Raw genomic sequence first — 14,866 nt, 5'->3', positions numbered from 1 at the left:
GATTCAAAAAGTGTGGAGAAAATAAAAGAAACAAGTTTTTACTTCATAAATGTCAGGTTTAATTAATATTTTCTTCATATTACGACGTGTTATAAGAACAAGAACCGACCGCAGCCATGATACATTTTCTTTCTCGGCTGAGGAACATTCAGACAGGTAAACACCCACAGGACAGTTCAGAAGGTGATGCACTCATTAAAACATTAACATCACCTGAACTTTTGCTACCAAAACAGCATGAGGGCATCTTAGAATATTTAGATTTTTCTGGTATCTGGTCCCAAAACGACAGCTTACCCAAAGGCGTGTTTAAATGTCAGCAGGAAGGAGATTGTACCTCACAACCTGTCAGTCAGCTGAGGGGGAAACACGGACGTGGACATTAATCCAAAAGAACAGTGTGTGAGCAGAGGAGAGGCGAGGAGAGGAGAGGCGGTGTCATGGTTCGCTTTTTTTCCCACAAGTTAACTAAAAAAGGGAGAAAGTAGATGTGAACAGATGTACTGTATTTTTAAAACTCTTCAGTGGGATTATAAAAATGCAAGATTAACAACAAACTAACTGTGTTTACTTGTGTGCCCTGCAGCTACGCCACCAACGCTGATCCACAATAATAATCCCCAGCTGGAGAACAAACAGCATCTGGGCGAGGAGAGGAAGGAGCGGGAGGAGTCTCAGCAGGGTGGGCGGCAGATGGTTACACTGCAGCAGCACTTCTCCAGGTAAAATACCTTGACCACAAAGCAGACAGGCTGCAGACAGTCACACACTGTGCCAGAGCCTGACTGACAGAGGTTATTAAAATGCAAACACCAAAACAGATTACGGAGAACTTTATCGACCATGCACATCAAAGTCTGTTTACAAGTCTTGGGGAGAGACATTTATTCTGTGCAATGAAAAAATATAAATCCTTTGTTGCTCCAGTGGGAGCAGCAAACAGTTATATAATGTTTGTTAAACTATTTAATTTTTGTTGTTAAAATGTAAAAATCTTAGCGAGAAGCTGCAAAGAAGTGAGCTCTGAAGACGGTTGCTCACTCCACTCGAATGTTCCCGTGAAATAAGATTTTCTTTAAGACTACATCTTCCACTGATCTTCACTTGTTAGCCAGTATGTGGTCCAACAATGAAAAAGGTTGTTTTTTAGTTTGCCAAAAAAAGTGTATAAAATGTTTCACCGGGGTGTTTATTGATACGGCTCCAATGACCCGCTTTCCAACATACTGTACTGTATGTACATGATCTTCTTGCTTTCAAGCAATTAAGAGGCAAATGTTTAAAATGCTACAGCCAGTCTGAGCTACTAAAGGCTTTATTCCATCCATCAAACCACCCATCCATCCATCCATCAAACCATCCGTCCATCCATCCATCCATCCATCAAACCATCCATCCATCCATCCATTCATCCATCCATCCATCCATCCATCCATCCATCCATCCATCCATCCATCCATCCATCCATCCATCCATCTATCAATCCATCCATTTACCCATCCATCCATCCATCCATCTATCCATCCATCCATTCATCCATCCATCCATCCATCCATCCATCCATCCATCCATCCATCCATCCATCCATCCATTTACCCATCCATCCATTTACCCATCCATCCATCCATCCATCTATCCATCCATCCATCCATCTATCCATCCATCTATCCATCCATCCATCCATCCATCCATCCATCTATCCATCCATCCATCCATCCATCCATCCATCTATCCATCCATCCATTTACCCATCCATCCATTTACCCATCCATCCATCTATCCATCCATCCATTTACCCATCCATCCATCCATCCATCCATCCATTTATCCAGCAATCTTTATTTGTATAGCGCCAATTCAAAACATTTTTATCTTGAGACACTTTACAAAAGAATGTAAAAGACCTTATTCATTGTTTAGTTATAAAAGAAAAATGGGTTGGGGGGATGGGATAAGATGCAGGACGAAGGATAGGGACAAAAAGAGGGTGGGATGGGGTGTCCATAGCAGCAAATCCATCCATCCATCTATCTGTCCATCAAATCTTCCTTTTCTTGCAAACTCTTACCATGAATTTTCCCACTTAAGTGAAAAAACATTCTCCAGTTGACCTTGGTAGATATTGATGCCTATGATATTGATGATGTACAAAAACTGCACATTTCAGTTTCATAAAAGCAGAATTAACTTATTGTATTTCTTATTTGCAGTATTTATCAAATTGTGTTGCCCTCTATACTTTTTCATTCACTGATGCTCGTCAGTTAAAGTGACATGGGGATTTTACTTTGAGACAAAGTGTTCCAGAAAGTTTTTATCACGAGTTCATATCTTGTTAGATTAAAAGCCAGTGGCCACAACTTTAAATGGCAAAAGAAGCAACACACACACAATGCATTAACACACATTCATCAAAGGCCGAACACACCAAATGTGATGAACTGCTGCGCCTCTGTGGTGACATTCAACGTTTTCATTAAGTTAAAAGCACACTTCATGTAGAGATCGTCTTTAAAAGAAAAAATATCTGCAATTTTAGTGGAACACTTAACACTCAAAACTGATACGAAGTGTCAACCTCCTGCAGCATGAGACTACTAATGTGTTGCCACTTTATTGATCTTCAACCCAGCGTGCTATAAAGGGAAATAATAACCGAGCATTAAGTCCAGCCAACTGTTAGGCAGCTGCCGGCCCCTCATGATCCCAGTTCGATCCCATCTGCATTTGCTCAGCGGGCTGTGAGATTACCCTGATGATTTGTGACTGTGAATTAATTCACTCCTGTCATGTGGAAGATATTTGAACTGCTGCCCAATATTTAGGGAAATGAGAAATTAAAAGTTTTTTATCTCTCTGTGGTTAGCACATGGTGATGGGTCAGTCAGCTGTGAAACACAACTGAAAAAAAGTCTTAAAGTTTCTATGATTGGCAAAAAAAAGATTCTTCTACACTTCAGAATAAATGACAATGAAAGTTGTTATTAGTATGACTTCACCATTGATTGGTTGTATATTTTAAATCTTTAATCAACTTAAGAGTTTTTGAATATTTCCCATTTGGTACAACACAGATCAAAAACTAACCACAGCTTAACCCAAAGTTCACACAAGACGCAAGACAGTGATTTCATGCACATTATATATTTCCCCTCAAGTTGTACAGGAATGAGAGGAGGATCATCAATTAAATAGAAAATAAAAACACAATGTCGACGTTATTTAGTAGATGTGTTGTGATGCAGTAGCTGCTTAAAGAAGCTAACTAAACGATGCTGCTTTTAAATGAATAAAACTGCTTGTTCCTGTTGTGTCAGTATTTAAATAAGTGTATGAATGTGCTTTAAATATTAAGAAACCAGATTGATTCTGAAGAATAGGAGCAGGGTTCTTCTGTATACAGCTGATGTCCTCTTCATCTATGTAGGTAAAGAGGATGCGTTACTATACGTGGAGGAATCGAGGTCGTTCATTCAGACGTCGTTGTTCCTCTTCAGCTGACGGTCGTGCTTTGAAAAGTTTGGCCCGCAGCAAAAAGTCAGCGAGCAGAAAACCCGTCTGGTGAAAGGAAAAGGGTCCTTTCCATTCAAGACAAATCTGCATTGAGTCACTGGAGCAGTGTCATATACAGACTGTTGACATACTGTACATGTATGCATGGCTGCACATTTGTGTCTTCATGTTCGACACAGCAGGAGTCGACCTCAGAGCAAACAGAGAACGATGTATGAAAGGAAACTTCACCCTCACATGAGTGATGGTCACTCATTGGTGGGACATATTCAATACATCACTCATACAGTGGATATATATCAATATAGTTACAAAAGTAGTGAAACAAACATATTAAATTTACAAACAAGACCAATTACAGAAAACAGGAAACATTTTTCATGAGGACCATATGAAAAGCACGCCATGTTGGGGAGTGCCGATAGCCTTGCGGTTGTGTTGTAGGTCCCATGTACGGGGGGCTCCTGTTTTTTTTTTTCTTTTGTGACTAATGTCAGCGTGTAGCACTGCCTCATGGACGACCTCGGCGGTGCAGATTTCTACTGGATACATACTCCATTTATAACTGGGCTACACTGTGTCGTGCTGGTATGATGTCACACTATTACGTCGCTGACTCCGCTTACCGATGGAGAGTACGGTTGGCAGTGGAAAAGCAAACTAACCGTACCAAACTGCACCAAACCAAATCAGACTGCTTGGTGGAAACGGGGCTTAAGTAAAATCTCAAAGGGGACTTTTAACTGTGACTGGAATCCTGATTTATTGGGGTAAAATGATAAAGTGTCATTGGCCCATACATTAACCCCGACTGCTACCCCATGAGACCTTCTTACTACGACTAAGAGCGACTGCTCTGACTATAATGATGTACTAAAGATGGATTCACATTACAGTTTGTAAGCTCTCATGCAGATGCTAAAAGGGGCATTGCGCATCTGTTTGAGACGCCAAGGGCTGTAACAGAGTGTATTTATTTGACTATTGAGAGTTGGCTAACATTAGCTTCTTACCTACTTGCTCATTGCTGGTTGAATCATTAGCTAAGTAATGAGATGCATTAATGTACCAGATAGACTTGATTATCATATCAGGCAAACCTCACTTTAAGTTTGACTTTTTAAGAAGATAATCGTTTGAAACAAGACAGAATATTCTCATTAAGGTCTTTTAGCAGTGTCCTTTGTTTTTTTTAGGTGATGTGTAAAGTTCACCAGTTTTGAGTTTATTATTCCTGGGTAATCTGGTGAAGGAGTTTTAATCTGTCTCTCGTGAGTTTTTTCAGTGTTGCCAAAGCAACAGTGTAACCGTCTGATAAATCTTTGTTCCTGATGGCTGAGTCAGAGCCAAACAAAAATTCATTCAGCAGCACATCTGAAAAGCGGCTGAACACAGAGGAACAATTGGACCGCAGATATTTCTCCTGCCAAACTGCAGTCATGAGACTGGGATGGAGCGTACGAGGCCTTGTTAGAGTGAAGCCAGACAGGGTGGGAACTTGTTTTTCCCCCTTTATGAGAGCTCTCAGCTGCACATTATGTCCCACATGGTCCACAGGGAGACCAACAGACCCATTTTCCATCGCCCAATCACAAATACAGAGCAGTGACTAACGCTGAGCTGAGGACTCGGAGGACCCGTGCGGGTTCACTTGATTTTAAATGACCAGGCCTGGGGAGAGTCAGTAGGAGAGCAGCATGGGGTGAGTGATGATGAAGCGAGGGGGAAAGTGGAGGCAATGAATGAAATATTTTCAGAGAATAACATGAATTTTAGAAAGGACGCAGGTGTTCAACTTCAAGGGGAGCAGACCTGATGAGCTGAAACTCTTAAAGAGGGCCAGCTCTGTTGTTAGAATTATTCGTTTTGAATTGCAGCAATTCTACTTTGTGTCACTTTAATGGAAAGACGAAGCCATGGCTTTCTTTTTTCATATAAAAAGAAATCTTACAAAAGATTGTAAGCTGTATAAGAGGATGGCATCGAGCTATTGATTACATTTTGTTTCACAGAAATAACAGGCGACAATGATGACAGAGCAACACTGCATCTTAATCAGTTATATCAAACCAGGATCGATTTGTCCTGGGCCTAAGCCCAGCATAAGATGCTGAAAAACAGATGTCCTGGGTCTTTCAAGCAGTTCACCCAATGTTGGCACTGGGGTTGTCACAATAACAGAGTTTTAACCTTCAATACTATACGCGTAAAAAATCCACCCATATCAATGCCTCTTTGAATACCATGTCAACACACCTCCTCTGCTCCCCGTCTGTTTTTAAGAGACAAAAATGTAACTTTTGCATCTTCTTGACTCCAAAAGGACTTCAGACATGTCAGTATTTGAGTATTTTGTGAATTTGAATAGACCACCCCTGCTCTCTATTGAGCCAGCTTTGAGTTAGAAATTTGAATTTCTCTATTTGTTTTTTTTTTTTTTTAAAGCTTTGGTTACAAAATCAGAGGTTGTATCGTTTTAAAACATGTGGAATCTAAGTATTGAAGATTTTGACAACCTGAGCTGGTACAGAAACTTCTATCAAAATTGCATTAAAAAAGATGAATGAATGAATATACCTTTGACTTTGGCTAATTTACGACTATACAGGAAGGGCCGTTCAGTTTAAACAACCCTTGAATTCCTATTTAGAAGCATAAAGCGATCATTGATCAGACAGAGTTTTAACACACAATGTGTGTATTGTTTCAAAGAGAATCACCTGCCTAAAGACGCTAAGTGATGACTAATCTGGCTAAAAATGTGGAATTCCTCTTCAAGATTGCATGTCAGACATTTTTGCAAAACATCACTGGTTAAAACATTCCAGCAGTTACAGACAATTGTGTGTCCGCCTTTACCTGATCTTATAAGTCTTATATTCACTTTTCTTTAACTGTATTTGAGTCTCCACCAACATTTGAGTAAAATACTTTCTCATTAGCTTCATAAAGCTCAACTATGTTCACCTGCTAGTCCCTAACCTTGTGCAGAGTTTGGTTTTCAGTGTTTTTCAAGCTTTCCCTCTGAGTGACGGAAATCAATGAACTCACAGCTTTGAGATTAACCATTTGATTATTTTTAGGGTAACAGTCTTGACTTTATGTAGCTGTAGCTTTTGGGTCTTTTTTCCTTTTCGGATCTTTCTGACGTCGCAGAACTAAAGCACATATCCTCCTTGTAGTTTCTAAATTGGATGATAATTGCTAAAAATCTTACGATGCGCCATCTTTTAAACATTCAGTTGTCTCCATAACTGATTAGCTTCTGCAGTAAAATGCTCCACGTATGGCCTGCACTGATGTACAGTTTCAGAACATTTCATATTTGGTGTAAACACATTCAGATAAAAGGTTGAAGCGTGTGTGGGTTATCGTTTTGAAGCGTACAGTTTGCCATTTTGGTCATCAGGTGAAAATATTGTTGATGAGAATATGTACTAAAAGTTCCCCTCTCTTTTTAGGTCATGGTAGCTGTTGCAGTCACAATCACAGGTAGCCCCGCCCGCCCTTAAGAATACCCTGTTCTTCTATTTTACTCTTCATGGGAGCATCGTTTACAGAATGATGGTAGTGCTGTTATGAATAAGACTTGAGACAACATTTTTAAACCGTACATGTATGTATGAGGTCATTAATCAACTTAAAAATAGACACATTTTCTCTTACATTTATCCAATCAAACTCCTTTTTGCAAACAGTGGAGTTGCCCCCTAGTGGCCATTAGAAAGACTGCAGGTTTAATTAGGTTCACCTTTGAAACCACGACACTACATCCAGTACTTCTTTTTTCTCAGTCTATCATTCAAATCAGTCTCATGCACATTCAGTTCAGTGCGGTTGATGCTGGTGAGGTTTGAACCCCCCAACACTGACGCTCTTTTCAGCCTGCTCAAACCTCTAATTAACACATGAACCACATGTGCATCCACCTCTTACACACAGAACATATATTTACATTAAAATGACTCCATTTACTGCTTTCTGGTCTTTAAACTAACCCTGAGAGCAGCGTTCCCCCTCGCACCACCCTGTCACCCGCTGCTTTCATTTAGTCCGGGTTTGTTTCAGGTCAGTGGCGGTGACTCGGGGCAGGAATGCCAATGATGTGCTTGCAGTCAGCAGCTTGTGCTAATGGCCGTGCCACATACATCAAACTGGGCTAAGAGCTGCTCTGGAAATGACAGGGCAAAATGTCACTGCATTCAACTTCATGAGCAACATAGTCAGTGCCCATCGAGCATGCACAGCTGGGAGGGGAAAACAATCACACAATCACAGAGGGACTGTACGCTGACACACCAAATGTCAGCTGGAGTGTAATGGGTGTGTTGAAGCGTGATTAATGTGTATGTATCATATGTTAAAGAACAGTCTGCAAAACACACTTTGTTCAATACTGAGCTAATCTGTATACAATCATTTGAGGCACTTCATTTTAAAGATACACTTTATACAACTGCATGTTTGAGGAATTTACTTTCTGATTTATATTCAGGCGGAATTTTTTTAACATTTCCACATTAAATTTGGGTCAAGTTAACGGAGCAATCTGTATGATATCTACTGACTGAAATGATAAAGGTACCTTACTCTATGATCAGACATTAAGGAAACATGCTATGTTGAAGTGCTGGCTTCTCTGACAACAATGCAGCAGCCAGTATGTCCTCCTTCTAACTTTAGATTCTGGTCCTGAATAATCTGGATTTGTTTGGACCAGAGAAGGTAGGCGGTTTTAAGGCTCCCCACACGGCCGTTTTGGACGCCCCTCAGTTTGTCAGATATGAGACCAGTTATCAAGTCGACCTAAAAAGCCTCTGCATGTTTCTAATAAGCTCCACGAGCAGAAACGTGCTCAAACTAGGATCAATATTGGAGAAGCTTTTGAAAAATGGAGAGAGGTTAGAACACAGAGGTTTACAGACCGATGCAGAGCTGGATAAACACTGAAGCTTCAGTGTCCGTGACATGACACCCCGCGAGCACATTGACCGATGTTTTGAAAATGGACTGCTGTATTAATTCAAAACACTATGTGTCAGAGTTAAACATTTAAACCTTAAGTTTAACTGTGAATCTTTACTACATTTCTCTATTTTTTATTAAGATAAGATAACTTGTTGTTTTGAGAAAGAGGTCACTTATAGTGTGGATTTATTTGGACATTTTAATTGAACTTACATTTTTGCCTCAGTTCTACAAGGTGTTTTATTCCTGCTTGTTGTTTTGTTTTTCCTCCCTGAAGCTTTTTCTGTTTGGATTCCTTCTTTCTGCTTTCATCAGTGTTGAGCCGCAGCAGGGAGCTGCTTCACTTCAGCCCTTTTATAACCTAACACACTATTTCTGCCGCACACCAAACAAGATACAGACAGAGTTAGAAACTTGAATTTTTTTAATAAGTTAGGAGTTGGTGGAGAACAAAACAGAGACAAAAGAGTGCAAATATTTGTTTGGTAATTATAGAGAAATGGAAACACATAGTAAATAGAAAGTTTATTTGACTTGCTTTAGAACAAACAGCTGCAAACCAACTTCATAGTCCTATGATATATAAAAATAGTTTTTACGTCTTTTTCTTGCTCCTACTAGAGGCAACAAACATCAGTTATTGCACATAAAAAAAAGTTATTTGCCATCCGTTTAAAGGCTTGTCACACCACATGTCATCTGCAGAGAGTCAATTAAAAAAATTAAAAAAGCAGCAGCTGAACTTTATTTGTGCCCCCTTAAGCACCTTTGAAATATTGAAATATTATAATAACTATATTTACGTGACCATAATTCTAAAGTTTAAGTTCAGCCTTCATTTATTTATACTGTAATAATAATAAAGGATTTGGAGATACAATAATTGATGTCACAATTCTGGATAATACTGATGTCAGCACCAAAGCAACTGCAGAGTACAAAGGGTTAAAGTTTTACAAAAATCAAGATTTGATTTATCCCTGTTGAATATGAACATAAAGTTTCATCATCATACATCTCGTGTTGAAGTATTTGTGATGCACTTCTTCCCAAACAGCTGACATCTCTGACCACTTTTTCTCGTGTTGTTTTTGATCGCAGCATGGAGGAGACGGTGCGAACGCTATTACAGAACCAGGACTCACTGGAGGGGCCCAAAGTGGACCCCCTGGACCTCATGAAAGCATACAAGGTACAAGAAGGACCTCCTCGTCAACACCACCGTCACATGTTTCGACTACAAAAGTTTGTGCAAAATCATAGAAAAGTGGACATTTTTATTTACTCAGAGGTGGCAGTGTGTTGTATCTGGATTTTGTACCATTATATCTTATATATTTAATCTGGAGCCCACTGTGATACAGAGAACTTATTCTTCATTTCTTTGTGACTGTGGCTGACTCTTTGATCTGCTCTCTCTGCGTTTCAGGACAAACTGCTGGAGGAGATGTGGAAGCAGCAGGACAGTCTGGAGGGTCCCACAGCCACAGCAGCAGAGATGGCTGCCTCGCCCGAGGCCGGCGGAGGGTCGGAGGAAGATTCAAAGGACAGCAATCCTCTGCTCGAGCGACTCCGAGCCCTGGAGGTAAAGAGGATTGCACGGTCCACCTCTTACACTCCCTCTGACTGCTCAACTATTCCCTACTATTCTCCATGTTCACCATATCTCATCTCTGAAATGTCAAATTCAATCTCGGAGTGAGCGATTTACATTATTAAGAGTAACATGTTTCATTTTATTAGCTTTATTCCACTCAACATGCACAGAGATGTGGAATAAGTGGGCGGCTTAAAAACAGAAAAGTATAGTTTATTCAAGGACCACACATTTATTTGATGTACATGTCACAAGATCTCAATAAACTCTCCAAGAATTTAACCTTAAGAGAAATGTCGTGAAGGCGCTGCATTATATGAATAGATAACAAATTTCTGCAGAACACTGGATCAGATATTATTCTAACGCGTTAGTAAACAAGGTCAAAAGCGTTGGCTTGTTTCAAATTTAATTATCTCTAATACAAAAAAAACCCCACAATGTCATGTGTCTTTCATTGCACCTGACGCTGCACAGCTTCATTAGAAAATACCAGTGAGGCATGTGGATGACAAACAAGAACAATCAGGGTTTGGTCATGCTCGTCTCCATCTGTGAGTATCAGAGAAAATGAGAGTCCATTAAGCTGAAGAGAGGGCCTGGGGGCAAAGACAGAGAGAAGAAAGAAACAGCAGAAGACAAAGGAGTTATTCATATCCAGGAGGTGATAATTAAAATGCTGACAGGGTGGTTAACATTTGCAGTCAGTGTTCCAGTGAATGTACAGTCACACCTTTCCTGTTGAAAGGTGAGAGGACTTACCATCTGTTGAAAGGTCTCAGTGCTATTTCTACAGATATATAAAGGCCCAAAGACGAAGTCTACAACCACCAGCAGAATTCACTTCTCTAAAACTTCTTTACATGCTCTGTTAGACTGTGTGCGGTCTCAATTATTTGCATTTTCATTTTATAAAAACATTCAAATTAAACTACTTCTTTGTTTTTGCAATAATGGGTAAAATATAAGGATGTGGCTCAGTTGGTAGAGTCTGTCGTCTTTCAACCGGAAGGTGAGGGTTCGATCCCCAGCTCCTGCAGGAACATGTCCGATGTGATCATGAATGTGTATGAATAGGATTAGTTACTTTACACAGAAGCCTCTACCATCATTGTGTGAATGTGGAGGTGTGACATGTGGTGTATAAGCACTTTGAGTTGTCAGAAGACAAGAAAAGCGCTATACAAGCTCAAGTTCATTCACCTTTTAAATTATTTTAAAATGTAATCGTTTTTTTGGGGAAGTTTTCTCACTACCACGGTTCACCCCCGTCTTGGTGGCTGGAGACACTGATTTTTTGTTTTTCTTCAGTAAAAAAGAAAAAGGTGAATATGTCAGGCGGTTATCAAAGTGATACTAAATATTGTAAAACAAAATTCATGGTTGCAGCTTGTGCAAACTTTTGTTCAACAACTGCAAACCCTTTCCTGATAACATCCTGATAATTGTTTGCGAGTTCATTTTGCAAACTACAAGTGACTGAACATCCCTCAGTGATTTTTCTGAGATGTTCATATTTCTGTGCGGGTAGTTAGTCTGATACTTAAGAGAGCTGCGTAACTACTCTGCCATTAGTGATGATCTTTGGAATGAAGTGCCGCCTTAAATCACATCAATTTCCTTGTCTTGGTTGTTGACCCTGACGGAGGATTTGGAGTGTATTTCCTGGTTATATGCCGTTACCTCTTCATGGCGCCTGCTTTTATTTTTTCCACATTTGTAATTAAACTTTGACGCTGAACTGGAGGAACATTACACGGCTCTACTTTCCAGTCATTTTCACACACTCTGGTACATTCAATACGATGAGAAATGAACACATTTACTCTAAGAACCACCGATCAGAGTTGGAAGATAAATAATAAAAGAATAGACTGAGTTGCTGTGCTTTCCACTGAGGAGAAGTCACTGACTCCTCTGAAGCTAAAAGTAATATTCAGTGGAAGTTAAGCTGATTGATGTGATGCTCTCTGCAGATCAACCGTGTTAACTCTGCACAAACAGGGATGATGGAGCACAGCGGTAAATGCACTGACAAACCCTTGGAGTGATTTAGTTTTACATTCAGGATAATTTTTCAAGCTGCAGTGCTTTATGCAGATGTAAAAACAGTTCTTACATCATTGTAATTTTACATTTTAATCCAGAATACATAATTTATTGACAGGGAAAATTGAAATTTAAAACCTTTTTTAATTGCATTCTGATATTTCACATGCTAATCGATCAAGCTCATTTGTTAATTTGATGTAATGTCACTCTTAATAGCAGGAGTTAGCTCACATAACACGTCCAGTGAAACATTTTAAAAAGTTCAAACTCATAACTTGGACTTCCCTGACCTTTACACACACAGGCTACAAGCCTTCAGGCTGATCCGTGGCCTTTTAAACAGTGTCCAAAGATCCCTTCCTAGAAAAGATCCAGCCAGAACAATCAATAGTCTTGTGTGGTGAATTATTTTTGATCAATTTCAGGATCCAAATGGTTTCATTCAGTGCTGAAAGTCATTGAACTGGGTTAAAATACTGCAGTGGTTATGTTTGCATGTAGCTTGAGGTACTTTTTTGTCCGCACGATTATAAAAAAGGGTTCTCCCTCAAAGTGTTCTGAAAGGATTTAAAAAATAAAAGATGATGATAATGCAGTTTAAAGACATTTTGGAGATGTTTGAGGTGAATATTTATTTGAAAGGATGTGGAAAGTCAGTCAGAGTAAGTGTGAGAGAAACATCGTTTTATAGTGCTGTGGATAACTTACTGTATATTTATAGCTGTGACGATGCTGCGCAGTCATTTGATACATGAGATGCACCAAACAAGGCGATCAGCACATCACACATAATGTACAAAGACGTTTCAAGTATCACTGTTCAACTGCAGAGTCAGCTCTCACAATGCAAAGAAGAAAAGGAACAAAAAGGGGAAAATATTTCTTAGATACTCTTATTACTTTACCAGCAGAAAAGGAAAACACCACTTGGACAATTTTTGTTATTTTATTTATTTTTTACTAGTTAATTATTAGCATGCTAATTGGTAGCATACTGGCTGCTTATTAGTCACCTATAGTTAATAGGGCGAAACAGGAATGAGTTCTAAAACCAAGAAGTAATTTAGCATTTTAGCGCCATGAGGTCGTTTGCCTCATACTTAGTGGGGTTTTTGAATGGGTTGATGGTATGATGCCTGAAATAAGAGCTGTTTGCACGTTAGTGAATACCCCCACTTGTGAAGTTTTTTTTATATGTGTCCTTAAAAAGGCGGTTGCTAACAAGTGGCTAAATGAAACTACAGTGCGGTTGGTTGGGAACATCATCATCCCTGTTTGAAGTTAAAATTAGACATGAGGTCTCCTGTTGGTTAAATTTTTGGGTTAAGGCAAAGAATAGGTTAATAAACAATTTATTAGGCTACGGTTTCGCTAGCTAGTCAAAACTGATAGTTAGCTTGTCTGAGGCATAGTGGTGGTGACGTTCAAGCCATGCGACCATAGTGTTAGCTTTCTACTTCTGGGGATGGCATTAACGCTTTAAACATCATAAAAGTGGAGTTAATTTGTGAAGATAAACTTTCTGAACCAAAGGTCGAAAGCATAATAAATGTGTGTTTGTTGCAGAGCTTATTTTCTGCAATGATCCAAAATTTTGATGCTAAAATCCCCATGGCGATGCTAACTTCCTTTTTGGCCTACAAAAATCTTAATATGCTTTGCTTAGTGTGGCCCTTTACAAGTTAGAAGAAAGTTAAAGGTGCCTAAATGTTCTTTCCATCATCTTTTCTCAGCTGACGGGTTTTATAGTGCAGGTTTTGGAGGGAACTGGACCCCCTCAGCACCTTTACTCTCAGTGTCCATGACCCCTGCTCACTCCTGTGAACATCCTCCCTCTCTGTGAGTTTCTGTGAGCCTGTTGTTCAGAGGAGTTGCCTGCAGCACTCAAGTGAAAACATGCCATCTCAGGTAGCCAAGCCTTTAAGATTTACTGGATTAATCATTTCAGTGGAAACTCACCTCCTGAGTTCCCTGAACGCTTCGTGTTCCCCGCAGTGCAGAACCTCTGTCAGTAATTGAATTTAGCTGGTGTATCTAAAGTGAGCCTGACAGACACAATGGAGGGCTGCAGGCTGGAGTTTGGATGCCTGAAATTTAAAGCATCATTCATTTAGAACCAACTTCACTCCTGCAGCGCTGCAGGGAGAGAAGCCTCCTCATCCATCTCTCTGTCCATCTGTGTGCCTCAGAGAAGACAGCATCATGAAAAGATCACATCTATCGCTCTACACATTTGGTTTTTCACAGACGTTACTGTATTATTTAAATATGAATATGACTTTGAGACATAAAATCTCTGTCATTCATGCAGTTTCCCTGTCCTGTGTTCTGTGTGTTCAGGCGGAGAACTCTGCTCTGTCGATGGAAAACGACAACCAGAGGAAGCAGTACGAGCGCTGTCTGGATGAGGTGAGTGCGACTGCTCTCAAAGCAATTTCTACAACAAACAGAGACTGTTCATGCAGAATGAGTATTTGTCTCATCTTTAATTGGAAGTGAACAGAATTATTACTCGACTGAAGTTGTATCTTGTGTTGATGATAACGGTTTGCACAAGCAAACACTGACACTCTTCAAACCTCAGATTCACACACTGTAAACATTGCATGTTTTCCCCTGTATCTAAGAGGATTAAGAGAAACCACATTATTACTCAATGGATGTGAAAATAGGAAAAGAAAGCTGCACACTTAGTCCTATCATTTTCAGAGTCAAATGTTATTAAAAATGTCTTCA

General features: G+C 39.7%; 1 protein-coding gene across 1 annotated transcript in view; it reads left to right on the top strand.

Annotated features, from left to right (window-relative positions):
• LOC109983506 (nck-associated protein 5-like) overlaps window positions 1-14,866 on the top strand; it is a 78,339-nt gene that overhangs the window by 21,404 nt on the left and 42,069 nt on the right. The window contains exons 2-5 of the mRNA XM_065962154.1: window positions 587-722; window positions 9,583-9,673; window positions 9,911-10,066; window positions 14,471-14,539. Of these exons, the coding sequence (XP_065818226.1) occupies window positions 694-722; window positions 9,583-9,673; window positions 9,911-10,066; window positions 14,471-14,539 (345 nt within the window). The 5' untranslated portion in view covers window positions 587-693. The remainder of the gene's footprint in view (window positions 1-586; window positions 723-9,582; window positions 9,674-9,910; window positions 10,067-14,470; window positions 14,540-14,866) is intronic.

The sequence above is a fragment of the Labrus bergylta genome, chromosome 13 (assembly GCF_963930695.1).
Source record: "Labrus bergylta chromosome 13, fLabBer1.1, whole genome shotgun sequence".
Lineage (NCBI taxonomy): Eukaryota > Metazoa > Chordata > Actinopteri > Labriformes > Labridae > Labrus > Labrus bergylta.
The sequence above is the reverse complement of the archived record's forward strand: the minus strand, read 5'-3'. Positions and strand labels throughout refer to the sequence as shown.